Source organism: Cervus canadensis, chromosome 27 (assembly GCF_019320065.1).
Source record: "Cervus canadensis isolate Bull #8, Minnesota chromosome 27, ASM1932006v1, whole genome shotgun sequence".
Lineage (NCBI taxonomy): Eukaryota > Metazoa > Chordata > Mammalia > Artiodactyla > Cervidae > Cervus > Cervus canadensis.
The window spans coordinates 30,384,333-30,411,974 of NC_057412.1; the positions used below are offsets into that span (position 1 = coordinate 30,384,333).

General features: G+C 36.0%; 2 protein-coding genes across 6 annotated transcripts in view; both read left to right on the forward strand.

Moving 5' to 3' along the window:
- The window catches only part of CADM2 (cell adhesion molecule 2), a 1,197,963-nt gene that overhangs the window by 508,132 nt on the left and 662,189 nt on the right, over positions 1-27,642 (forward strand). The gene's annotated exons all lie outside the window — the stretch shown is intronic.
- Positions 11,716-12,414, forward strand: LOC122428818 (tRNA selenocysteine 1-associated protein 1-like). Its single transcript, XM_043448934.1, has one exon. The coding sequence runs from the start codon at positions 11,798-11,800 to the stop codon at positions 12,386-12,388; it is 591 nt and encodes a 196-aa protein (XP_043304869.1). The 5' UTR covers positions 11,716-11,797; the 3' UTR covers positions 12,389-12,414.

Genomic DNA, 27,642 nt, shown 5'->3' on the forward strand with positions numbered 1-27,642 from the left:
CAGGAGAAATATCAATGACCTAATAACCTCAGATATGCAGATGGAACAACCCTTATGGCAGAAAGCAAAGAGAAACTTAAGAGCCTCTTGATGAAAGTGAAACATGAGAATGAAAAAATTGGCTTAAAACTCAACATTCATAAAACTAAGATCATGACATCTGATCCTATCACTTAATGGCAAATAGATGGGGAAACACTGGAAATAGTGACAGACTTAAATTTCTTGTGCTCCACAACCACTGCAGATGGTGACTGCAGCCGTGAAATTAAAAGACACTTGCTCCTTGGAATAAAAGCTATGACAAACCTAGACAGCATATTAAAAAGCAGAGACATTGCTGACAAACGTCTTTGTAGTCAAAGCTATGATTTCTCCAGTAGCCATGCATGGATGTGAGAGTTGGACCATAAAGAAAGCTGAGCTCCAAAGAATTGGTGCTTTTGAACTGTGATGTTGGAGAAGACTTTGGAGAGTCCCTTGACTGCATGGAAATCCAATCAGGACTGAAAATCAGTCCTGAATATTCATTGGAAGGACTGATGCTGAAGCTGAAGCTCTAATACTTTGGCCACCTGATGCAAATAACTGAGTCATTGAAAAAGACCCTGATGCTGGGAAAGATTTAAGACAGGAGAAGGGGATGACAGAGGATGAGATCATTGGATGGCATCACCGACTTGATGGACATGAGTTTGAGCAAGCTCTGGGAGTTGGTGATGGAAAGGGAAGCCTGGTGTGCTACAGCCCATGGGGTCACAAAGAGTTGGACATGACTGAGCTTCTGAACTGAACTTATATATATATATGTGTGTGTGTGTGTGTGTGTATAAACTTCCTTGTCTTTAACAATGCCACTTAACATGATCATTAAGATTCATAAATTGATATTTTTTTCACAATACTATTCAGTTTTTTACGCATTTATAATTAATATTATTACCAGTATTATAAGTACAAATAAAATAATATTTATAAATTCAGTTTTTGGATTGATGCTAGAAATAAATGAGCTAGCATTAACAAAATGTTTTGCATTTTTTTGATTGACTATCCTATTAGGTGGAGTTATATTTTAATATAGTCTATGCAGGTTGATTTTCCTTATTTTAACTAACACTGCTCACAAAGATAAAAATGAATTTGATTTTAATTTCCTTTTTATTAATATTCTGGATTGATAAATTGGTACAAAATCTGCCCCCCCTCCCAATATGGCAAAATTGCCTAAGCACCAAGAAAAAACATGGAACCACACTTTTCTAAAAATATTTTTACAAGCAAGTATCTCATGTAGAGAGACTAGCCACAATGGTGGCAAGAAGAAAATTACATGCTGAAAGAAATGGAGCTAACTGACTGGAATAAGGCAGGAGGTTATGACAGGAGATAACAAAGTTATATAAAGAGCAACACAGAGTTCATAAAGAACTTTAAACATTGCAGAATTAATAGAATTGTGTAGAAGAAATAATAAAAGATAAGGAAGTGAGGAACACAGAGAAGAGGCCACATTGTAAGCATACAAAGAATAAAAAAGAACAATAACGGAAAATCTATGTAAGCTTAGGCAGACACCTACTCTAATTCTAATGTTATATTTTGTGTTTTAAGTTTGCTGCCTATAAATATTAATTTATGTAGACAAAGCCAGGGAAAGCATATTGAAAATGGACAAAATCTGCCATCAGCCTGATTTTATTCACATAACGTGATGCAGATGCTCCAGGAAATTTTTCATGTACCTCTTTAAAAAGGAACTATTTTGGTCATCTCAAGTTATATCTCCCTTGCCCTCTCCCTAGCCTGACAATGTTTTCTCTTTGTTGGTGACTGGTAAATACCTTGGCTTCCCTGGTGCCTCAGATGGGAAAGAGTCTGCTTACAATGCAGGAGCTCTGGGTTCAATCCCTGCATTGGGAATATCCCCCCAAAAAGGGAATGACTACCCACTTTAGGATTCTTGCTGGAGCATCCTGTGGACAAAGGAGCCTGATGGGAGGCCCATGGTGGTTGCAAAGAGTAATTAAGCAATTACTTAATTACTGAGTAATTAAGCACACAAATACCTTACCCCGAGTTCCTCTCATTTTGTTCCTCTGTACTGAGAAAACCACCCCCAACCTTCCTCCAGTGAACTTTAAAATAATTCACAGTAATCTATACTACATGCCCTTTGACTGAATATAGCAGAGTAAATGGCTACAGAATATTTAAGTCTGCCAAGATGTCAAAGACATTGATTTGTAGGTTAAAAAGTGCATAGTGAAAGCAAAAGTTGTGGCCGACTCTTTGTGACCCTATGAACTGTAGCCTACCAGGCCCCTCTGTCCATGGAATTTTCCAGGCCAGAATACTGGAGTGGGAAGCCTATGCCTTCTCCAGGGGATCTTTATGACCCAGGAATCGAACCGGGTTTTCCAGCATTGCAGGTGGATTCTTTACCAGCCAAGTTACCAGGGAAGTCCTCAAAGCAAAGTGAAAGTCGCTCAGTCATGTCAGACTCTTTGCGACCCCATGGACTGTAGCCTACCAGGCTCCTCTATCCATGGAATTCTCCAGGCAAGAATACGGGAGTGGGTAGACATTCCCTTCTCTAGGGGATCTTACCAACCCAGGGATCAAACTCAGGTCTCCAGCATTGCAGGTGGATTCTTTACCGTCTGAGCTACCAAGGAGGCCCAAATGCCTATACCTAAATTAAGAAGGAAAATGCAATAAATAATTCTCTTTTGCTCCAAAGCAGGATGAGAGGAAATAGAATGGTTAAGAATATTAAGAATGTGAAACAAAGCCCAAATTTTATTAAAAGTATTGCTTTCCAAATACATGTTCATTTATGCAAAATAGATTTTAGTTGTTGAATGGTGGTGGGGGCTGTTAAATCGCTTCAGTTGTGTCAGACTCTTTGCGACCTCATGAACTGTAGCCCACCAGGCCCCTCTGTCCTTGGGATTCTCCAGGCAAGAATACCGAAGTGGGTTGCCATTTCCTGCTCCAGGGGAATCTTCCCAACCCAGGGATGGAACCTGTGTCTCTTACATCTCCTCCATTGGCGTTGTTAACATTTCACATGTTAGCAAGGTAATGCTCAAAAGCCCTCAAGCTAGACTTCAACAGTATGTAAACTGAGAACTTCCAGATATATGAGCTAGATTTAGAAAAGGCAAAGGAACCAGAGAACAAATTGACAACATCCTTAAGATCATGGCATCCGGTCCAATCACTTCATGGCAAATAGATGGGGAAACAGTGGAAACAGTGGCTGACTTTATTTTTCTGGACTCCAAAATCACTGCAGATGGTGATTTCAGCCATGAAATTAAAAGATGCTTACTCTTGGAAGTAAAGTTATGACTAACCTAGACAGCATATTAAAAAGCCGAGACATTATTTTACCAACAAAGGTCCGTCTAGTCAAGGCTATGGTTTTTCCAGTAGTCATGTATGGATGTGAGAGTTGGACTGTAATGAAGGCTGAGCACTGAAAAATTGATGCTTTTGAACTGTGGTGTTGGAAAAGACTCTCGAGAGTCCATTGGACTGCAAGGAGATCCAACCAGTCCATCCTAAAGGAGATCAGTCCCAGGTGTTCATTGGAAGGACTGATGTCGAAGCTGAAACTCCAATACTTTGCCACCTGATGAGAAGAGCTGACTCATTTGAAAAGACCCCAATGCTGGGAAAGATTGAGGGCAGGAGGAGAAGGGGACAACAGACAATGAGATGGTTGGATGGCATCCACTGACTCGATGGACATGGGTTTGGGTGGACTCCGGGAGTTGGTGATGGACAGGGAGGCCTGGCATGCTGCAGTTCACGGGGCCACAAGGAGTCAGACATGACTGAGCAACTGAATTGAACTAATTGGATCATAGAAAAAGCAAAATAATTTAAAAAAAATACTTCTGCTCCACTGACTATGCTAAAACCTTTGACAACAAACTGTGGAAAATTCTTCAAGAGATGGGACTATCAGATCATCTTCCCTGCCTCTTGAGAAACCTGTATGCGTGGCAAGAAGCAACAGTTAGAAACTGACATCGAACAATGGGCTGGTTCCAAACTGGGAAAGGAATACATCAAGGTTGTATCCTGTCACCTTGCTTATTTAACTTATTTGCAGAGTTCATCATGCAAAATGCCAGCCTGGATGAAGCACAAGCTGGAATAAAGATTGCCAGGAGAAATACCAATAACCTCAGATACGCAGATGGAACCACCCTTTTGGCAGAAATTGAAGAGAAACAAACTAAAGAGCCTCTTGATGAGAGTAAAAGAGGAGAGTGAATAAACTGGCTTAACACTCAACAGTCAAAAAACTAAGATCATGGCATCTGGTCCCATCATTTTGTGCCAAATAGTTTGCATAACAATGGAAGCAGTAAGAGTTTATTTTCTTGGGCTCCAAAATCACTGGTGAGAGTGACTAAAGCCATGAAATAAAAGATGCTTGCTCCTTGGAAGAAAAGTTATGACAAATCTAGACAGATTATTAAAAACAGAGACAATACTTTGATGACAAAAGTATATCTAGTCAAAACTGTCTTTTTCAGTAGCTATATATTGATGACTTGTGAGAGTTGGACCATAAAGAAAGCTGAGCACCAAAGAATTGATGCTTTCAAACTGTGGTATTGGAGAAGACTCTTGAGAGTCCCTTGGACTGCAAGATCAAACCAATCCCTCCTAAAGGAAATCAGTCCTGAATATTCATTGGAAGGACTGATGGTGAAACTCCAGTACTTTGGCCACCTGATGCGAAGAGCTGACTCATTGAAAAAAATCCTGATTCTGGGAAAGACTGAGGCAGGAGGAGAATGAGAAAACAGAAGATGAGATGTTTGGATGGCAGCACTGACTCAGTGGATATGAGTTTGAGCAAACTCTTCAGATGGGGAAGGACAGGGAAGCCTGGCGTGCTGCAGCCCATGGGTCTCAAAGAGCTGGACATGACTGAGAAACTGAAAAACAACAATAAATTGTTTAAACCTATTCTATAAATAATCACCATACAATTCTGTAAAGAAAACCAATATACTCAATTGTTTAACAAGCTATATTATAATTAATAACATTGGGCTGAATTCAGAGCAAGTTTGATTTCTTATATACTTCAAACAGGGTGTAAATGCTGCATGTTACACAATTATTTCATGTTTTTTTTCTTTTAATTGAATTATGAATTATTAAGTAAATTTAAATTATATGTATCACAAACCTACTATAATTTTACCCATAAGTTATATGAAAACATATTTTACTGAATTGGTGCTATGGAACAAATTATAGGAAAATAATACTCATAAAACTCATGTTTCAGTGAAACTAACTAACCTTTTGAAGGGCTGCGGTGCACCTCAGTATATTCTCCAGCCCCACCTCATTTCTCTGCACATATTTACAGTCAAACTCCTCAAAAGAGATCATTTTAGTGCTTTCTTCTGTTTCTTTGTCAAGCTAATTCCCTTCAGACTTATTCTCACTCCTTTACGAATTCTGTTTTTGTTAAGATCATCAATGCCTTCTACACTGTGAAATCCACTTTTCTATTTTTCATATTACTTGACTGATTGGCAGTTAGGACCTAGATGATTACTCTACCCCTCCATGATAACTCAACCTTGATTGACTCTGTTTCAGCCTAAGTGGCCACTCCTTGGTGGTGGTGCTTGGTCACTCAATTGTGTCCAGCTCTTTGCAGCCCCATGGACTGTAGCCTGCCAGGCTCTTCTGTCCACGGTATTTTCCAGCAAGAGTACTGGAGTGAGTTGCTATTTCTTACCCTAGGTGATCTTTTCAACCCAGGGATCAAGCCCATGGCTCCTGCGGCTGTGTCTTCTGCAGTGGCAGGTGGGTTCTTTACAACTAGTGCCACCTGGAAAGCCCAACAGGCACTTTATTCCTTCTCTTCTTACTGATTGACAACGCTGAAGCATCCAATATCTGCCCATGAACCCCTTTCTCCTTGCAATTCCTTGATTATCTCTTCAAGTCTCATAGCTTTAAGTTCATTTATATCTCTGGCTCAGATCTTTCCTTTGTTGCCTACTCAGCATGTCCATGTAGATATCCATCAGATATCTCAGTCTTAATCAATCCTAAAATTTTCTCCTAATTCACATCCTCACAACCAATTTCCACCTAGTGGGGATCTTCCCAGGTAGCTCAGTGGTAAAAATCTGCCTGCCAATACAGGAGACCCAGGTTCGATCTCTGGATTGGGAAGATCCTATGGAGAAGGAAATGACAACCCACTCCAGTATTCTTGCCTGGGAACTCCCATGGACAGAGGAGTCTAGTGGGCTACTGTGCATGGGATGACAAAAGAGTCAGACATGACTGAGCAACTAAGCAACTACATTAGCCACTCCAACTATCTAGTTGCTTGTGTCCCAAAAAACCTCTTTCGTACCCCACACACTACCCGTTAAAAATCTTGCTGGTTTTACATGAAAATATTTCAGGCTTTAAAAATTATATGTTAACATCTACAGAATTGGTACTGTAGAATTGATCCAAAATACCACCATGTCTTTCTTGGGGTTACTGCGAAAGCCACATAGCCATCTTCTGGCTTCTACTCTCAAGTTTTGCTCCCCTAAATCAACTTGCATCACAGCAACCAGGGTGATCCTGCAGACACATAAGTAAGCGTAGGTCATTTCCCTTCAGAAAGCATCCCATCTTGTGTCATTTAACACTGCAAGCCTCAGTTCTTACTTCCACAATTTCTATTATAATTTGCTGCATCTATCATCATATAACACTATATAATTTACTTATTTCCTTCCCATATCGCCTATCTCCAAAATAGTAACTAAGCCCTAAGAGTACTGGGCTTTTTTTTTTTTTTCAGACTAATCCTGTCCTATGATCACATCTATGACAGTTTTTATTTGTTAGATGAATTAATTAATACAAATCATTAAAGAACATACAAGCACCATCTGTACGTGTCCAGCAGGGGTTGCAGTCTAACAAGGAAGACATTCTTGACATGTTCCCTTTGAACCTTAGATGGTAGATATAAATATTTAGAACAATGAGTGAATAATTGTAAGTGCTGTTTGTTATCATTATTACTATTCTCTATCAGTAATATCATCATAATCATTATCATAACTATTATTAAATATGAGCACATATTAAATGAGTACATTTTCTGTATCACAATAACCCTGAAAGAAAGCAGTTTTGGGTATAATCATTCTGGGAATTTCAATGATTTTCTGAAGGAAACATCTAGTCTGATGCAAAGTTAATATGAAAATTTAGATCTGCCTACCTCTAGCACTTGCACTTTTCATTAAACTATACTTGATTTCCATTGTTTTGCTTCAAAAATTGTTTAATATACTAATAAAATACCATATACTTTGTATACTCAGTGCAGAGTCTGAATTTGTATTAGTCTGTAGAAAAAATATTCTACTGTAAAACTGTAAAAGTTGTACCCTGAAAGTGAAATTTAATCCAGCAAAATTCTTAAAATATGCCCTGTCAAATGGAATACTAGTAGGCTGTCTGTAATGATATTTAGACAGATAAAAATTGTACAAAAATATGTCAGTCTCATCTGTATGTCTCAAGGGCAATTTGATTCAATTAATATTAAATATGAGTTAAAATATGACAGGAAGTGTCATTTATTGAGGAACTCAGTTTGTTTATGTACTATTTATTCACTTTGCAAGTATTTATTGAATACCTGCAATACGTCAGTGGCATTCTACATTTTGGAAGCAGGAGGACAACATTGAAGAGTTCCCATCTTAGGGAAGGGACAGAAATGAAAGGGATTGAAAAGAAGAGATGATTACATTGCATTTTGATACAGGCTATGGTTAAGATTTGAACACAATGCAATGAGATAATAGATTGCCTTCTCAGAAAGGGTGACCATGAGTTGAGCATTAAAAAAGAGAAAGAAAGAAAGAAAAAACTAAGTAGATGAAAGGGAATAACTCTTTTTTGAAATAATATGAAATTATTTGTTACATAATATATAATGTTTGTAAAATATGAGACTCTGTTGAAAATATGTTCATCCTCAGAAGTGCAGACCAGAAGCTGAACTTCTGCAAATGTTTCTCTGATTTTAATAGTTGCAAATGGGATGTAGGCATCCTAGTTAGTCACCATGCTATTTTATCTCACATGAACATCTACTACATTTTACTCTGTGGTATAGCTGTATGATACTTCCTACTTTCTCCAATAGACTATAAATTTGTTGAGGACAGATATCTGTTTCTTTTTTTCTTTTCTCTATCTCCACTGTATTTATCAGAGTGTTTTAAACATGGAAGTAAAAAATTAGTGAACTCATAAATTAATGAAATGAACTTTGTTATTCAGTGATAAAAATAAAGGTATAATCAGGGTTTGGGGCATTAATTTAATTAAAATTTACAGAAGAGTTATGTATTCAGCAAGGCCCATAAGGAGGTATAAAAATGTCACATAATTGTATTTTTAAAGTATTATTTATGTCACAGTAAGACCATGGTCAGTTGGATCTTTCTAAATGAATTCCTCTGATTTCAGAAAATCTTTTTTGTAACATCATTTAACCACGGACTGACAGAAAATTAAACATTTGCTCTGCATTTCAGCTTTCCTTATTTGAAAAAGAGTTAGTGTTTGAAGATAAGGATAAAAAGATTATTAGAATATTTTATGAAAGATTTTCAGTGCTTCTTTAGTAATATGTTTATATATCACTTCTGTTAGCTAAAGTGCTTCTTTAGTAATATGTTTATATATCACTTCTGTTAGCTAAATATTTAAATAACAGGATTAATACATTTTTCAATTTTGTACTTATAGTACATACAGTAATAAAACTTGAAAGTATGTCATGGGTTGAATTGATATTTTTAAGTTGCCATATCTTCCTGAGAGGAGAAGATCTACAATTCAAGGAGTAAGTGTTAAATCCTGGGAGAAACTATTTGGGAAACCTGTATATGGAGAAATGGAATATGACATGTAAGAGAACATTTTAGATTTTAGCAACTTACATTTTCAATGTTATAGTTTGAGATAACTGTTTGAGGTATAGTTTGAGATAACATACAGCTTCCCAGGTGTCCCAGTGGTAAAGAATCTGCATGCTAATGCAAGAGACATAGGAGACGTGTTTGATCCTAGGTTGGGAAGATATCCTGGGGAAGGAAATGCAACGCACTCAGTATTCTTGCCTGGGAAATCCCATGGACAGAGGAGCGTGGTGGGCTACAGTTCACGGGTCCGCAGAGTCTCACATGACTGAGCACGCATACAGCGGCAACCTTATTATGATGTTAGTTCTATGGTAAATTACTTGATTTTTAGATTCCATTCAATATTTCCATTCTGCTAAGCTTAAGAATTAATTTGCTTTTAATGTGACTTTAAAATATGGTCCCATTGTTCAGAATCATAAAGTTTTGCCCCCTGGACATATGCAATGGATTCTGTAGTTCTAAACCCTACATAAAGAATGATAAAGCAGTGGTTACCCTTCACTTCATTCATCTTGTTTATTCAAGATTGCAATCAATCTACACCACAAGTGGTGGCTAAAAAGAATTGCTTAAACATTTATATTTTGCAAAGCTTCTCACAGAATTTTTCTTACCTACATGCCCCAGTGCTGTGACTAAGCAAATGACATTCAGTAATACATCATAGTCTGTTGTGCTGAATCAAAAACATTTCTGATTCAGGGGTTCCAAGGCTTTTATATATTTGTTTGTACTTAAAGGCATGGGTTGAATGTATCCTTTTCATCATGTCTATGAGATTCTGTTCAACATTAAAGTCTAGTTAGTAATTTTATATTGGCCAATGTATGTTATAAGGCAGAAGTTCTTATTTGTTTTTAATTAAGGCAAGTCAAAAACTTCATTTGTTATCCTAGGTGCCTCTGTGCCAGGCGTTATATGAAAGAATATAAAACAAAACGAAAGATGACTATTTAATTGTACATAATCTTAGCAAATGTAGCTAGCTGTATTTTGACTTACAACTGGTGTTCTGCTTTTTATAAAACTATTTAAATTTGTATTGTCTATTATTTCTCTTGAGTATATATCTTCATGATTCTAAACAAATAATTGAAAAATTCAGTCTTACATGACAGAGTGCCAGTTTGTGTATAACACAGTCAAATCTAGTGATTCTCCCTTTAAAGTAGTTGCTGTGCTTGGCATTTGTGTGTTTATGTGTGTGTGTGTGTACACGCATAGTGCTACATGTTGATTTTTCCTTTAAACAGATTCATGACATCGTCCAAGTCATATGCCATTTAATCTACATAGGCATTAGTTGTCTTATTCATCAAAGAAAGGTTAGAAACTGACTATAACTTTTTAATAAATAACAAATTCTATAATTGCATTATTCTACCAGTTTATGTTGATTCTTATGGGTTCTTTTTTTGTTTGTTTGTTTTTAAGGATAAACTAGTCTTCAGCATTTCATTTTATAGTTTTTCATAAGGGCTATTAAATGAAGACCTTTTAAGTATTCAAAATGTTCCATGAATGATAAAATTGGCTTATAAGTGTCTAGATGAATATTTCTTTACTGAAAAACTAGCTCATCACAGTTAAATAGCTCATAGAGGTTTAGAAAGTGTTCCTTTTATTATGTCAAAGTGCACTTGTACGAATTATCAATGTCAAGAGAGGCATCATGGCTATTCACACAAGTTTGGGAATAATTACTTTGAATGAGGTTTCCTTATGTGTTAAACAGTCTTAAGTTACAGAATAAAGCTGGAGAATATTTGGAAACATGATCCTAAAACTTGATTGTAAAAAGTCTTTATCAGATACAATGCAATTTTACAAATATGATTGTTTTATCCTGAAACTAATTCTATTAATTTATGTTAAAGTGAATGTGTAAAATAGACTCTCAGTTCTTAAATTTTTAATATGTCCATGAGAATATTATGGGCCTAAGAAAACTTAGACATTAATACAGATATTTCATTTTCCAGATAGTGAGAAAATGAAGGAAAATGGAGAGAAGTAGATTTCCATGGTCTCTCAGCTAGATGGCAGAGCAGTTGATACTAGACGTTTTTGTCCCAGTTCAATGATCTTTCTAGCATACCAGACTGCTTCACTTTCAATGCAAATTGGTTCCAGTGGTTTAATTTTAAATGAGTACTTGCCTTACGGTTGGCAAGTAAAAGGCCTGGGATGTCAGAATAAGGTTAGGAAATAGGTAAACAGAACAAGACTGAAAAGTTTTTCCCATCAGAATAAATGAGCTGCATGCCTGGTTTCTGTGAGATCTAAAGGATTAACCTTTCTATTCCAATGAAACCAAAAACGTCAAATAAAGAAAAACCTATCAACCAAAGAAATGTTTACTCTTGGTGTATTTGGACTGCATCATGTAGGGGACTGTTAAAAGCATCTAGAGTAAAATTTTTTAATATCATGTATAGTCACAACCTAATTTACTTGTCTCAGAAATACAATTCAATAAATGAAGTAAATACATCACCATGCCTACTTGCTGGAACTCAGAAACAATTACTTTATTTTATTTTATCTGTTATAACCTTGCATATAAATACACACAAGTACACATACATGAGTTTTAATCTCAAATTAAATTATAGAAATTTATGTTGAACAATAGATTTAGGACTGCTGTTCAGGTTAACAATTTAGAACATAAATTGAAAATGCAAGATAAATAGGAGGCGCATGCTCCGTGGAGGTCCCGGCCCGGCGGCCCCCGCGTCTGCGCCAGCCCGGGGGCCCCACAGAGTCCCGGCGGGGCCGCGGGCATGGCGGCCAGCCTGTGGATGGGCGACCTGGAGCCCTACGTGGATGAGAACTTCATCTCCAGAGCCTTTGCTACCGTGGGGGAGACAGTGATGAGCGTCAAAATTATCCGAAATCGCCTCACTGGGATCCCGGCTGGCTACTGCTTTGTAGAATTTGCAGATTTGGCCACAGCTGAGAAGTGTTTGCATAAAATCAACGGGAAGCCCCTTCCAGGAGCCACACCTGCAAAGCGTTTTAAACTGAATTACGCCACTTACGGGAAACAGCCAGATAACAGCCCTGAATACTCCCTCTTTGTGGGGGATCTGACCCCAGATGTGGATGATGGCATGCTGTATGAGTTCTTCGTCAAAGTCTACCCCTCCTGTCGGGGAGGCAAGGTGGTTTTGGACCAGACAGGCGTGTCTAAGGGTTATGGTTTTGTGAAATTCACAGATGAGCTGGAACAGAAGCGAGCCCTGACAGAGTGCCAGGGAGCCATAGGACTGGGGTCTAAACCAGTGCGGCTGAGCGTGGCCATCCCCAAAGCGAGCCGTGTGAAGCCAGTGGAATACAGTCAAATGTACAGTTATAGCTACAACCAGTATTAGAAGCAGTAGCAGAACTACTACGCCCAGTGGGGCTATGACCGGAACACCGGCAGCTACAGCTATAGTTACCCCCAGTATGGCTACACCCACCATGCAGACGTATGAGGAAGTCGGAGATGATGCATTGGAAGGTAAGAAAGGACTCCCTTCACTCTGTGTGAGATGTGAATGTCACCTGAGTGGGAAGTACGGATCCCAGATCTCCCTGGAGGGCAACAGAAGAGGGAGCCCGATGTTCCTTGGACACGTGGTGTTCTACCCTAGGATGTAGGTCTGAACCAAAAACTCCGTTGCCTTATATTTGTTTCACAGTTTGTCAGATTCATGTAAAAGAATTTTTTTTAATTTCACGTTTTGATTTTTTTCCACACTTTTTTTTTAAGCTACGCTGAGTCCTTGTTACCTATCCCAGCAGTCTTTCTGTAGTTGCAGAGCACAGGCTCTAGAGCGTGCGGACTCTTTAGTTGTCATGTGGGCTTAGCTCCCCTGCAGCATGTGGAATCTTAGGTCCCTGACCAGGGATTGAACTGGAGACCCCTACATTGGAAGGCAGATTCTTAACCACTGGACCACCAAGGAACTCCCCCCCATATATCTTAAATTACATATTTTCCTCACTTTCAAGTAATAGTTATGATTGAAAGTTTGGAAAATACAGTAAAGTATAAGGAAGAAACTAAAAATCACCCCCCAGTTTCACTACATGGTAATAGTCATTATTGCTTATTTAAAATTAAAAGTGTTTGTTATGATTTTTTACTGAATTTAACAAAAGAAAAAGTAAAACCAAAGTAATTGCTGACCTTCAGACAAATATATTTTCAAATGAGATATTCATACTTTTAAAGGAGTCTAAGGTTTGAGAAAATTATAAAAAAAAAAAATTTTTTTTAAATTTTTCTCAACATATTTCCAAGCAGAATGTTAGGCCTAAGGTTTAAAGAAGTAAAATAAAATCAGACATCGATTTCTAAGTACATAAACCTTTATTTTAAGGTACAAAAAGACTCCAAGTTTAAAATCTTAAGTGTTTTAAGAATTATTCTTCAAGAGAAGGTCATAGGGAAAATGTGATCTGTAAGCAAAATATCCTTTAAAGGAAACATCATCTGTAGGCAGAAAACAAATTTCCTAGCATTTTAAAGCACTTCACTGAACATGTCACCTGATTGTGGCAGCAGCGACCGTAGGGGTGGGCTGGGCAGACCCGGAGCTCCAGTAGAGGGATGGTGAGCTGGAGCGCCACGTGGTCTTCTCAGGGTCACCCAGTGAGTTAGGAGCAAGGTTCAACCTGGAGTCCCTGTCTTTCTATCCTTAGTCTCTTGCCTTTTCTTGCAAGAAGCACTGCCTCCTTTTTAGAGAAATTATCCTGATTATAACAATATTTGTGTGTAACTCTTTAGAGTTTTTCTATTTCTTCATCATCCATTATTATAGGCAACACCACTACAGTAGTTTTGCAGGCACTGCTACCTATCAACACTTTGATGAATGGGTTCCTTTATAAATCCCATTCTACAGAAAAGAAAACTGAAGCTTAAATAGTTAATAGCTGACAGGTTTTACTATGTACAGGGCACTGTTCTAAGCACTTTTACAGGTATTAACTCATTTGACATTCACAATGGTTTTGAGGTAAGTACCTTAATTATCTTGATTTTACAGAAGAGAAAGCAAATTAGATTTCGTGTTCAAGGTCAGCATAGTTGCAACATCGTAGCAAGAGGTAGACTGTCTTGGAACCCTGCAGTCTTGCCACAGACTTCAGGCTCTTTACCACAGTTATAATGCCTCTCTCTCTCTCTTTTTTTTTTTTTTTTTGGTGGCCGGATCTTAGTTCCCCAATTGGGGATTGAACCCACACCTTTGGCAGTGAAAGCATGGAGCCCTAACCACTGGACTACCAGGGAAGTCCCTAACACCTCCCATTTTAACCTAATAGCCACACAGAAACAGGGCCCAGGAGGGTGTGTCATCCTTCTTCTGTGCCTTGGGTTCAGCAGGCCATCTTCCAGGCACTGTCACCCAAGTGAGGAAGGGTGCTATACTGTCCGTGCGTCCGTAGACGTCTGCACACCCAAACATGTGTCCTTGGGAATTTGCTGGCGGTCCAGTTCCGGGTGCTTTCACCACCATGGCCTGGGTTCACTCCCTGGTCAAGGAACTGAGACCCCTAGAGATGCGTGGCTCGGCCAGAAACACCCAAGAGGAGACATAGCAGCAGCAAAGATGCTTGCCCTTGCTGGAGGCTTTTGCTAATCTGTCGCCATATGCCATTACCAGCACTGAGTGGAGTGGCCAGACTGGTCATGCTCTGCTTTCCTGGAGTTCACGTATGGAGCTGCTCGCTGTACATGCTCAAAATTTCAACTCATAATTTAGATTAGAATTACAAGAGGGATTCCTCTGGTTGCAGGAATGGGCACCTGCAATGGGTGAAAAGATTCACCACTGATTGGTTGATTCAGCACTGACTGATTCTTACAAGTGCCTGAGAAAGTTGGAAACAGCTTACAAAAGAAGCGCAAATGGCCTATAAACCACAAGGGAAAAGAATTTAAGCATATACTATTTGTGTTAGTCAAGATTCTCCAGAGAAATAGAGCCGAAAGGATATATGTATTTATAATCTGTGCCGTGCTTCAGCAAGCTGGAGGCTCAGGCAGGATTTCTATATTAGCACCTAGAGGTAGAATTCCTACCTTGAGAATCCTCAGTTTAAGGCCTTTAATTGGTTGGCTAAGGCCCACCCACATTATTGAGAATAATCACCTTTACTTAAAGTCAACTGATTGTAGATGTGAATCACATCTACAGAATATCTTTATCTAGACTGGTGTTTCACCAAACAACTGGTCACCACTACCCTGACCAAGTTGACACAAAATGTAACCATCACACTGCTAATACTAGTACTTAAATACAAATTAAAATATACTATCTTTCTACAAAGAATTCCTAAAATGTTCATATGCATGAAATCAATTTTACCTGAAAGATTTTATCCCACAATGATATCAATACAGATAAATATCTAATAATAGGAGATTTATTAAATACTGGTAAAATTTTATTAAATTATGTCTTTTTCTTAAAAAAAAATAAATTATGTCTTTTTCTAAGAATATTGATGTAGAGAAATGTTCTCAATGAAACAAGTCCTGAAATACAATAGGATATACAGTAAGAACTCAGGTTCTTTGGTTTTTATTTGGAGGGTGTAACTCACATAACATAAAATTCACCCTTTTAAAGTGTGCAGTAGTTTATAAAAATAGCCACAAAGTTGTGCAGCCATTACCACTGTTTAATTCCAGTGAAGAATCCTGTGAAACCACTAGCAGTCACTCCAATATCCTGTCCCTGGCAACCACTCACCTACTTTGGATTTACTATCCTGAACATTCTAAATAAATGGAGTCATGTATGATAAAAAAAAAAAAAAAATTGAAAATGCAAGATAAATAATAAAAGAATATAGAATAATGCTATAATAAATAAAATATAGGATGAATGACTAATTTTATTATATCATTTGAAAGTACACTTGCTATTTAGGTGCTCTGAAATTTTATGATTTCACAAAAGCATAAAACCTCAGACTATAGTTTCATTGGTACCTTTATGTAAGCAAATCATAATTGTATCTAAATATGTTCAATTTTTTAATTGCAGTTTAGGGTTTTTTTTAGAGTGCTGTGCAATAGTAAATAATTAATTGAAACACCATGTCTGAAAAAAAGTGGAAAGAGTATGAATTCCAAATTCATATACAGCTGGATTAGAATTCAGGTATATTTCTTAAACAAATTTCCTAATCTCCTTAATTCCTGCTTAAATATCATTAACTGGAATAGTTTTGAAAATTAGATGACAGATAAACAGATAGGCTAATTTAGTTTTTTTAAAATAACCTCTAGATTCTTTCAACACTTTGGCTATGAATCTTACCTTATAAAGACAAGTAGATAATTAAATATTCAATTGAATATTGACATCTAGCATTCTATAAAAAGTTCTTAAGAGTAAATATTTGCACACCCTGGTGGCTCATGTGGTAAAGAATCTGCCTGCAATGCAAGAGACCTGGGTTCAATCCCTGGGTCAGGAGAATCCCCTGGAGAAGGGAATGGCAATCTACTCCAGTATTCTTGCCTGGAGATTTCCATGGACAGAGGAGCCTGGCGAGCGGCTGTCCATGGAGTCACAAATAGTAGGACATAACCGAGTGACTTTCACTCACTATACAGCTAAAGAAAACAGATTGTGGTCCTTTAATTTACATTTTCTTTGTATAATGTGTTCAACATAAAATGAACACTTAAAAATGAGACCATTAAAAAGTTTATGCTGTTTCAGTTGGGGAGAATTGTGACTGCTTCTATATTTTAAGAAATTTTAAAAATAGCAGGATTTATGGAGATCCAATGGGCAAAATGAAATCACACAATACTCAAATTACTTATGATTGCACCAATACTTAGGAAAAGGAACATATTTCAAAAATGTTTAATAATCATCTGTAATTTGCATTTTTATAACTCCATTGAAAATATTCCTGCTTATTCTATCCAGAAGTCAGAGTTCTATCTCAGAAGACCCATCACATTTTCTGTACATTTTCTGCATACCTCAACTACTCCCTTGTAAAATAGGGATACCAGACCCATCATATAGTCCCTTCCAGTCCAAAAACTCATTGTCTTTTACCTTTTGAAAAATCTGAGTACCTAGCACCGCAACGTTCACAGCACTTGCTCCTGATAATTTTTTTGGATAGCGAATGAATGAATTGTCAGTTTTCTGTTTGCTATTCTGTGCACAATGCTGGTGTCTTTAAAATGACATTTTATTTAAATTACTACCCAACAATGTTATTCTAAAAATCTTTAAATCCATTTTGTGTTTAGGAACACATTAACAGTGGTCAATAATTTAGCTATTAATGTGAAGTGTCATTTCACCAGGGATCCATCCTGTGAAATGGATGATATGGAAGCATTTATTTAAAAGAGTTTTAAAGTAGTTATGTGCAGTCCAAAGCACTCAATTTCTAAGCTAAATGCTTCACTAGTTCACTCTGCGGCAAGTCTAGATGACTTTGGCTTTAAATTAGAGAGCAATGCTTCCTTACATTCTAACTTGAAATATCATCTACATTACACAACACTTTCTTATGTGATTTTGTGGCTCAAATAACACTTTTCCTAGCATGTAGTTGTTTCAAAAGCTCTCAGAGTATTGTTTTGTTTGATTCTTAGAACAGCACCAGTATCGTTTAACAGGATTTTTTAGGTCCATTTTGCAGATTAAATACCCAAGAATTTCAGCGTCTTTGCCCAAGTTTTCATCTGCTAGGTGAGTGGCAGAGTGAGAATTGACAGGAAAGACTTAACAGTATCTTGTCAAATGCTTTTTGTCCTGCTACGCTCTTTCCTTTAAGATGATATAAAAATGTCATTACTAGAACAACAGCAGCAATAATGGATATTTAAAGATAAGGTAGAAAGAGAACAATTTGGATTAAAGAAAACTTACTGATATCCACAAAATCTATAACATCAGTTGCTTTTTTATTCTTTTTTTGTTCATTTGCTTTTCATCTTGCTATTAATTTGTTGCATATTTTCCAATGTATTCAACATGTACCAGTGTTGTTTAAGGCAATTAAAAAAAAAAAAAAAAAAGGAGAGACAAATAGTTGTACCAAGCTATCAGTCTGTTCTTTGAAAGATCTTTTAAAAAATTATCTTTCTTTAGGCCTCTGTAGAAATTCTCCCCTGATTCATCCCAAGAAATAATCCACAGACGAAATGTCAGGGGCAGTTCCAGTTTCAGAAGTTGTCTTGTTGCAGAAGATGTGATGTACTACCCATTGTTCTATTTTTGAAACAGTGACCATTTTGGGAAAGTAATAACATTTTTTATCAAAAATTTGCCTAAAAGTTATGAGAGTATAATTTTATGAAAAGGAAGAATCACACTTATATACACACACAAACATGCAGACTTAAATACACACACACACACACACACACATTTTGGTTGGAAGAGTCATTTGTAAATAAATAAATTTCCTAACCAAAATAGCATTTTACAATTTAAAGTGTCTGGTGTTTCACAGGTTGTAAAACTGTCAGTATTTAAAAACAAACAAACAAAAACACCCAGCTAACCTTTATTTCTTTGGGCTTCCCTGATAGTTCAGTTGGTAAAGAACACGCCTGCAATTCAGGAGACTCCTGGTCGATTTCTGAGTCAGGAAGATCTGCTGAAGAAGGGACAGGCTACCCACTCCATTATCCTTGGCTTCCCTTGTGGCTCAGCTGGTAAAGAACCTGCCTGCAATGTGAGAGAGCTGGGTTTGATCCCTGGGTTGGAAAGCTCCCCAAGAGAAGTAAAAGGCTACCCACTCCATATGTTTCACAGGTTGCAAAACTGTCAGTATTAAAAAAAAAAAAACCACACACACAAAGTTAACCTTTACTTATTTATTATAAAATGACTTCATTAGTATATATAAGTAGGTAATTAAAGACATAAATTATTTCATTTAATTTTTTCTTGTATACTTTTCTCCTGATATGCATTGATGAAATAAATGCATGTGATAAAAATAATATTTTTTTAAAAAATAATTCCACAGTCTTTTTAAATCCTTTAACATTAATTTCATATATTAATATTATTTTTGTGTCTGTTTTCCTTTAGTATATTAAAAGTACTTAAATTAGTATGATTTTAGCTGTTATATTCTACTTTAAATGATAGTAAATATATAGTATGAAAAATGATTATATATGAATCAAAATAATGTAAAACATATTCATTTTTTTTGTCTTTACTTACCTAAAATTTTCTTTAATGTACAACTTTAAAAGTTATAGGAGGTGTATGAAAGAATTTTATTTAAAATATACTGATCTCAAATGATAGAACAATACTGTAATATATGAAAGGAAATAGTCACAGCTTCTCCACAGACTGAATACTCTGAAAGTTTGGTTATTAATCTTTCATCCATTTCACTATAGTATTACAGGCAGAAACAGCCGTAAACATTAAAACTGAAAATGACAATATTTCATATAGTAAAAACTGTTACAAGTAGTTGGTAATATTATTTCTTAATAAAAGGAAAGTTTATTAAATGTAAATGAGTATCCAAATTAAACCAAGCTTGCAGTTGCAATTTTTCAAAATACAGGAAAAATAATTAACACTTTTAGTAGTCAGAGTCCCACTAAGAAAATAGATATCAAACTGAAAGAGTGCTACTTAGGGAATGAAGGAGTTAATGATCAAAGAACTGAAAAAAATGCAAAATCATTACTGCTCTTAGGTCTGAAGGGAAAAAAAAAGCATAATGTTTGTAATGGAAACCAGATATGAATCAAAGTATCCACTGGTGTCAAAAGACTGGAGTTAAATTATTCACTACATCAAAATGATAGTTCAAAATACTTTACACAAAATAAAGATTCACATTCAATTTACTTATTCAAAATTCACCCAATAATGTTTACCCACTAATTCAACAAACATTTGTCAAGCACCTGCTATGAACCAATCTGAAGTGCTTAAACATTGGGTACAAAAATCATTGTTCTTGCATTTAGGGGACTTACAGTTGAGTAGGGAATATTAGTTATTAAACAAGTTTTAGCATATATAAACATAAGCATAGATCATGATATACGCTTCAAAAAACAATGGTGCAATATAGGTTATTTCTTACTAAGATGTTTTATTGTCTCAAAGCTGCCATAGCTTTTGATGGTGACTTGGTTGGTGTAAGCCTTTGCTGATTGCTTGATCCATACTCATAATCAAAACAACTTCCCTGCTGTTGTCAGCACGGTTGTAGTCTATATTGTATTCTGAATAAGTTAATGAATTTTAATAAACGCTTTCCCCAATATAGTTTCCATGAAGATAATCTACCTCATTAATTTAGTTTAAAAGTTTAAAAATTTAAACCACAATAAAGCATAAATGTACAAGATTTGAAATTCTCTTTGAATTCAAAAGTAAGGGGTATTTGGGGAAATATTTTAAGTAACTCAGTACCTGTTGCTAATTACACTAATTATTATTTTGTCACATTTATTACCTTCATCTTTCATAGCATGAGTAATTAAGTGACAAAAACAGGTTTTATATTGTGATCAAACACTATTCTGTTACATCCACCCTACTGATGTCTTCAAAGAAAGTGCTGTCACAGTTTTACCAGTAAAGAACTTGTAAGTTGTTAAGTAGAAAAAAATCTCTCAGTTTAAAGAACATAAGCCTGAGGCCTGGATGGACTTGATAGCTTGGGTAAAATTATTCAAAGAAAGCCTTGCAACAGAAACCAATTTAACACAATTCTTACTGTCAGTGACATATGAATGCTCATTTTTAGTATGTCCATTAGAACTCTTACTTAATATCATAGGATCTTCTAGAGGCAACTGGAAGCTTCACAAAGGTCTTCTCAGTAGAAGGGGTATTCTATTAATGACTGAGTTCTTTCAGTGATGGACAGCAGCCAGTAGAAACACAAAGCCCATGACCTCAAACAATTATATGACTGGCTTCCACATGGAAATAAAATAAAAGATACTGGTCAATCTCTAGGGAAATTTTGTCTCATGATATCAAAGACAGAGTAGATAAAGTACCCAAACTAACCCAGCCAAGACCAATATCATTTAAAAGTATGTGAAAAGAAAAATAATGACTACCACAGACAAAAATTTAAAAATGACATTAAATGACCTTCTTTCCATGCTCCATAGTGCAGAAATTTGCATCTTTACCTAACTATTTTTGTTCCATAAAGAGATCAGAAGCTGTTTTCAAAGGAGTGTTTTGGATCTGCCTGTCAGTGCATCCAAAACACACCTCTGCTGATATTGGCTGATTTTCTGATTATAAGCATTTTATAACAAAAAGTCAGCAATGTTTAGCATCAGCAGACACCATTTTGAACCATTCATTATATAGTCAGCCTAAGCCTGGTTGAGACAAATGATACTTGAGATTGATAGTCTATTTGGCAGCCATTCTCAGACATTGTCTGAGCTCTGACCATATACCTACTTGAGTCACTATAAAATTAGATTTCTAGACCACACAATGCCATATAGACAGTATTATGTAACAGTTAGCTATTAGGTTTCATATGTGAGTAGAGATAACTGTATAAAAATTATTCATGAGTCTTTTGTATATCTATTTAAGATGTAGCACAAAATATCAATCTGTTTTCCTTATCTGAGTATCCATTTAATTATAACTGTACAATAATTATAAGATAATCATTTCTAATTATGTGTTCCCTTTTTCCTGAACTTCCAGGATGCACCAATATAATTTTGTGCTCAACCTTCTAGATTTTCTCTCTGCTTCTTGTACTTTAATATTTTCATTGTTTGAATGACTTTATTAGGAACAGCTGAAAATCCATTTTGAAAGTTGACAGGGTATATATGAAAAATGAGTAAACTGATAAAAAACTTAAATATATTCACATGGCTAATATCAATAATAATGAATATATCTTATTATGTTTTTACCAAAAGTTAGCAACAACATAAATGTTTTTATGGTGTTGTTATTTTACTTTGCTATTTTAATACAAGGTACATTTTCAAAGGGTAAAATTGTTATCTAATTCTTTTGAATTTTTATTAATGAGAATATTTTAACCCATTACTCAAATATAAAATTTACTTTGATTTTCAAAATCAGTTTCATCATGATACTGTCTATGAAACCTAAGAAATAGTCAAATTGAAAGGCTAGCCTTATTCAGACACAGGGCAAAGTTCATATACACAAAACAGTATACAAATTTAAATTCAAAACTTCCAGATCATTTACTGAAAAATTACAAGTTCTCCTCACAAGATCACATTGGTTCTAGAGATGAAAAATTACAAGTTTTCCTCACAAGATCACATTGGTTTTAGAGCTTCCTTTCTATAATGCAGGATTCAAACTGTCAAACTGTTTAATGACAAACATAGATTTTCCACTTTTAAAACAGCTGATACTGTAGTGTACAGGCAAATTAGGGCAATTTATTTCTATACAACTTTGACCAATTTTTTATTTTCAGACATATTCCAACTAAGATGTACTGCTGAAAATCAATTTTTTTTGGACATTATTCATAGCTCTCCTCAAATCTGTTATCAGATTCTTTAAAAGAAAAGATTTATCATAAATCTCATATTTTAGCATTTGAATATTAGTGTGAAAGGAAGAATTAAAACATTAAGTAGTATGTCTTACTTTCTATGTTTCACTTTCTTTAGTTTAACATTAGGTCTCAGCAGACATAGAGAATAGACTTATGGGCATGGGGAGAGGAAAGGAGAGGGTGAGGTGTGTGGAATGAGTAACAAGGAAATTTCATTACCATATGTAAAAGAGATAGCCAATGGGAATTTGCTGTATGGCTCATGAAACTCACACAAGGGCCCTGTATCAACATAGAGGGATGAGTTGGGAAGGGAGATGGGAGGGAGTTTCAAAAGAGAGGAGACATATGTATACCTATGGCTGATTCATGTTTGACGTTTGACAAAAAACAGCAACATTTTGTAAAGCAATTATCCTTCAATAAAAACAAATTAATAGAAAAATGAGCATCAAATGATCATGATTTTTACAGACAATTTACAGTACGTATAAACATATCAACCATTATCTTATTTCTTAAACTCTTAAAAAAGGTAGCTGAGGACTCAGTTACCAATATTACAAAGTGAAGTCTAATGCAAACAGCTTTTCTATTTACTAGCGAACACTACTGGGGCTTCCCGCATAGCTCAGTAGGTAAAGAATCAGCCCGCAATGCAGGAGACCTGGGTTCGATTCCTGGGTTGGAGGGTCCTCTGGAGAAGGAAATGGCAGCCCACTCCAGTGTTCTTGCCTGGAGAATCTCTTGAAAAGAGGAGCCTGGCAGGCTGCAGTCCATGGGGTCGCAAAAGTCAGACACCGACTTAGTGACTAAAGCACCATTGTATTGCAGGGGATTCCCCAGGGGTTCAGCGGTAAAGAATCCGCCTACAACGTGGGAGCTGCAGCGGACGTGGTTCAGTGGATTTGATCCCTGGGTGGGTTCAACCCCTGGGTGGGGAAGAGATCCCCTAGAGGAGAGCATGACAACCCACTCCAGTATTCCTGGGAAATTCCATCAACAGAGGAGCCTGTCGGGCTACACGGCATAATAAAATCAAAAGACTTGTTTCAAATGTATTTTTATTTTATGGAAAGTATTTCAAATTTTTCATTTAGGCTAAATAATTTGAATTGATTTTGGATATGTTTTGAGGGGATCTCCAGATCAGAATTCTTTGTGGCATTCAAAGATTCCCAAAATACAACCTTCGAGTACTTTTGCACTTTCATTTCGCTTGGTTCTCTTTATGTTTTTGAAGTTTAAGGAAAAGTGGGCTACTATTTTACTCAGAATAACTTTATCATCTCTTCCATCAAAAACTCTTCCTTTCACGTTTCTCCTTCTGAAATTCAATCCCTCCTTCAAGGTCAGTCTCAATGGTCTCTTCATATATGATCCTCCTTACATGATACAAACACTTGCTCTTAAAAAATGCTTTTAACTTATCTGGTGTCATTTATTTTCTGCATGTATCTTGTGGTTGCTAACTTTGTATCCTGTCTCTCCTACTAAAAAACATTCTTTCTTGACAGACTGAATCTTATCTACTCATTTTCCCCTGGAAATGCCTAGCTTGATGCCCTGCACATAACAGGGACTCCACAAATATATGCATTTACTATTTTATGTTATACCGCTCCTTTGCTTGTAGGAAGGACATCTTTGCATAATGAAAAGTCCTGCTACAAAAACAACAATAAGCCTGGGCTCAATCTGCAACTCAGTGGTCTAAAAGCTTTATTCATTCATTCAACAAATATGTATTGATCCCCTGTGGTTATCTGTATACTACCCGAGTTGGAAGGTAGAGAATTAGAAAAGGTCATATTGACCTGCATTTTGCCATTCTTCTCCAGAATGTATGGGGCTGGTTAAAATATTTGTTCAGGTTTTTCATAACATCTTATGGGAAAACCTGATTGAACTTTGTGGCAAACCCCATAGGTAAAAGATCAATTTGATTTCTTCTCTCAAGGCCTTTTTGCTTCCACTCTGAGACTAAAAAAGTGATTTTAAATGTGTGTTCTGCAATTTCACTTAAGAGTTATTGAAAGGAAAACGAATTGGGAGCCAAACGGGGGAGTAAGCTCTGTGACTCTACCTTCTTCCTCTTTAACCAGGACATTCTTTCTTGTTTTACTATTAGCATTCTGGCGGCGGGTGGGGGGGGGTGGGGGTCGGGGAGGTAAAAAAAAAAAGTGCAGCTGAAAACCAAGGTGGAAAGAAACAGTACTAAGAAAGAAGGCAATCTCAGATATGTGAATTATACTGCATTATTTTATTGCATTGATTTTGTGATTAATCACTCAGTATTCAAAATGGAACATTTTTGCAATGTTACAATTTAAAGAAAATTGTATCTTTTAAGTTATTGAAAATCAGGCATGATTATCTAAGGTATAGCTCAGTCGGTAAAGAATCTACCTGCAAGGGAGGAGACCCCAGTTCGATTCCTGGGTCAGGAAGATCCCCTGGAGAAGGAAATGGCAACCCATTCTAGTATCCTTGCCTGGAAAATCCCAGGGACAGAGGAGACTGGTGGGCTGCAGTCCATGGGGTTGCAAAGAGTCGGGCATGACTGAATGACTAACATATATACTATATGATATATAGTGTTCCTGGAGGCCAAATAATTTAGGATATATGCACGGTTGAATTTCTTAATTAATAAAAAGGTAAACCAACACTCAGTTGTTCTCTGGCACAAGAATATTCAAGTAAAAGCTGCTTAGAGAATAGAGTTCCTGGTTGGTTCAATAGCCCATCTTCTCTGAGATTCTCTGCATCTTCCTCTTTTGGGAGCAAGTTGGCCCCAAGCATCTTGACCACTCAAGATTTTGTCAAAAATCCAAGAGGGAAAATATATTTTCTTCATATCTGTTTCCTTTCGACAGGGAACAAAAATATCCCAGAAGCTGTCAGCCCACCTTCCTCAGGTATGGGTTGATGGCCACACTCTTATTAACAAGAGAGACTTGAAATTGTAGTGAGCATGTTAGCTTTTCAGCTTCTATCAAGTGTGGTGAATCTTGTTAGGAAAGAGAAGACAGAGAAATGACTGCTTTGCACTAAATAGCAATGGAGAAATAACACCGAGGAGGAATGTTTAAAAAGAAAACAAAAAAAGCCAGATTCTTATCTAGATTAAATTAATGTGCCCTAGCTAGATGCTGAAATAAACTATATTTAAAGAAGTTACTTTGAATAAAACTGCATCATTTCAATTTATGATTTCCTTTTCTTGCAATATTAATATTGCAAGTGGTTAATGGTATTTCACTTGTTTTATTGCTGATTCATTTTCAGTTTATTCATATTCATTTACTACTTTGCCTTTTGAAGAAAGATTAAAAATAAGTCTGTTTGAACTCTGCATGCATTTTTGATCATTGGTGCCATTTATGTATAGTATGAATCAAGATGTGCTTGTATTTTTCCCTTCTTTGATGATTGTTTTTTATGTCCACCAAGCATGGCCCTTTGTTACTGCATTATTTCATCTCTTCATTTCTATTTTATATCTACCAGAGGAAAAAAAGATTTACATAGTTTAAAGAGATTTACTTAACCAAAAGATAAATCATTTTTAGACCTTATGTGAGGAAACATTAGATACTATGGAAAATATTTTCATCTCTTTCTACCATATAGTAACATTTTAAACTACAGTAAACCAGATTGTAGAATTACAGTCTGAGAACTTAGCATTTATATGTTTCCATTTAATGTTCATACTATATTTTACACATGTCAAAGTTCAGAATTTCTAGTGAACTCAGTGGTGAATACTTCTTAAAATAGTGAAACATTAGAGGTTCAGAAAGATTGCATTATCCATTTAATTTGTTTCCAAAATGCAAGGACCACTCTGAAGATAGAACTCAACTTTATAAAATATGCCAATTTTTCAGCTTACATAAATTAATAATTGATTTTGCACTCAGACACACTTATTGATCTATAATTAAAAGACCTCCAAAAGCTATTTTTAAGCTGTTTTGCATTTCAAAATGTAGCTGAAGTTTTAGAATGTAAGGAAATCTTTAGTTTTTGAAGGAGATTTGATAAGATGCAAGCATACACTCTAATCCATGTTTTCATGTAGATATCTTTAAATTTCTTTTGTGAGATTTGGTATTTTGCTTTATCATTATGATCTTTTTCACATGAAAAGCTTCTTAGTAATAGTACATGGGAAGTCTGGTGAAATTAAATATCAAATTTAACTACTGCATTTTGAATTGCTGTTAATGTAGTATATGAATATATAAAATCACCATCCCACTACCATCCCCATTCCCTTGAAAGGTAGATAAGGAAAACGTATACTATAAAATAGTTATAATGTTTTTGGTGTACTTTATTCACATCTGTGTTATATGTTATCTTCAAGAAAAATGTGACCATCCTATAAAGAATTTTCTTCACCACACTGGAAAGTTGCTAGAGGACAGAGGGGAGCTCAGATGTGTGGGAAGTAAGGGCAAAATTGTGAAGGAGTTTTTGGAGAGGCAAAGCACTGAAGCACCCCTCTAGAGAAAAATACTAAAGCAGAAAAAGAAACGGATTGTTCCTTGTTGCAATGACTATGAGCTCTGTCCTCGACTGAGAAAAGCAAAGATCTGGGAATAGAGAGGAGAAAGGTTGTATCATTTCTGCTTGTGATTTCATTCTCAATTTATCTTGTTTTATTTGTTAATTAATAAACTTTATTTTTAAAGCAGTTTTAGGTTCATAGCAAAATTGAGAAGAAAGTATAGGATTCCTGTATACTCCCTAGCCTCATTTATTTTCAGTTTTTATCAAAGAAGCACTTGCTCTTATTTTGATATGAGAAGTCCATACTTTAAATAAGAATTTAAGCACAGCAGTTTAACACATAGAAAGGCTTGCTCTCTCACCCAGTCAACCCAACAAATGGTAATATTACACTTTCTCAGATAATCTCTGTGAAATTTCAGACACAAGTCAGCAAGTTTAGCAAAGACAAGCAGAGATCATATGAGGAGGAAAGGTAAAAAAGAATATCTTAAAATAATTTGAATTTATTACCCTTTACACTGTTACTTTCTTTCCT

What these genes read in the sequence shown, in the direction of transcription:
- LOC122428818 (XM_043448934.1), top strand. Translation starts at nt 11,798, where the DNA reads ATGGCGGCCAGCCTGTGGATGGGCGACCTGGAGCCCTACGTGGATGAG.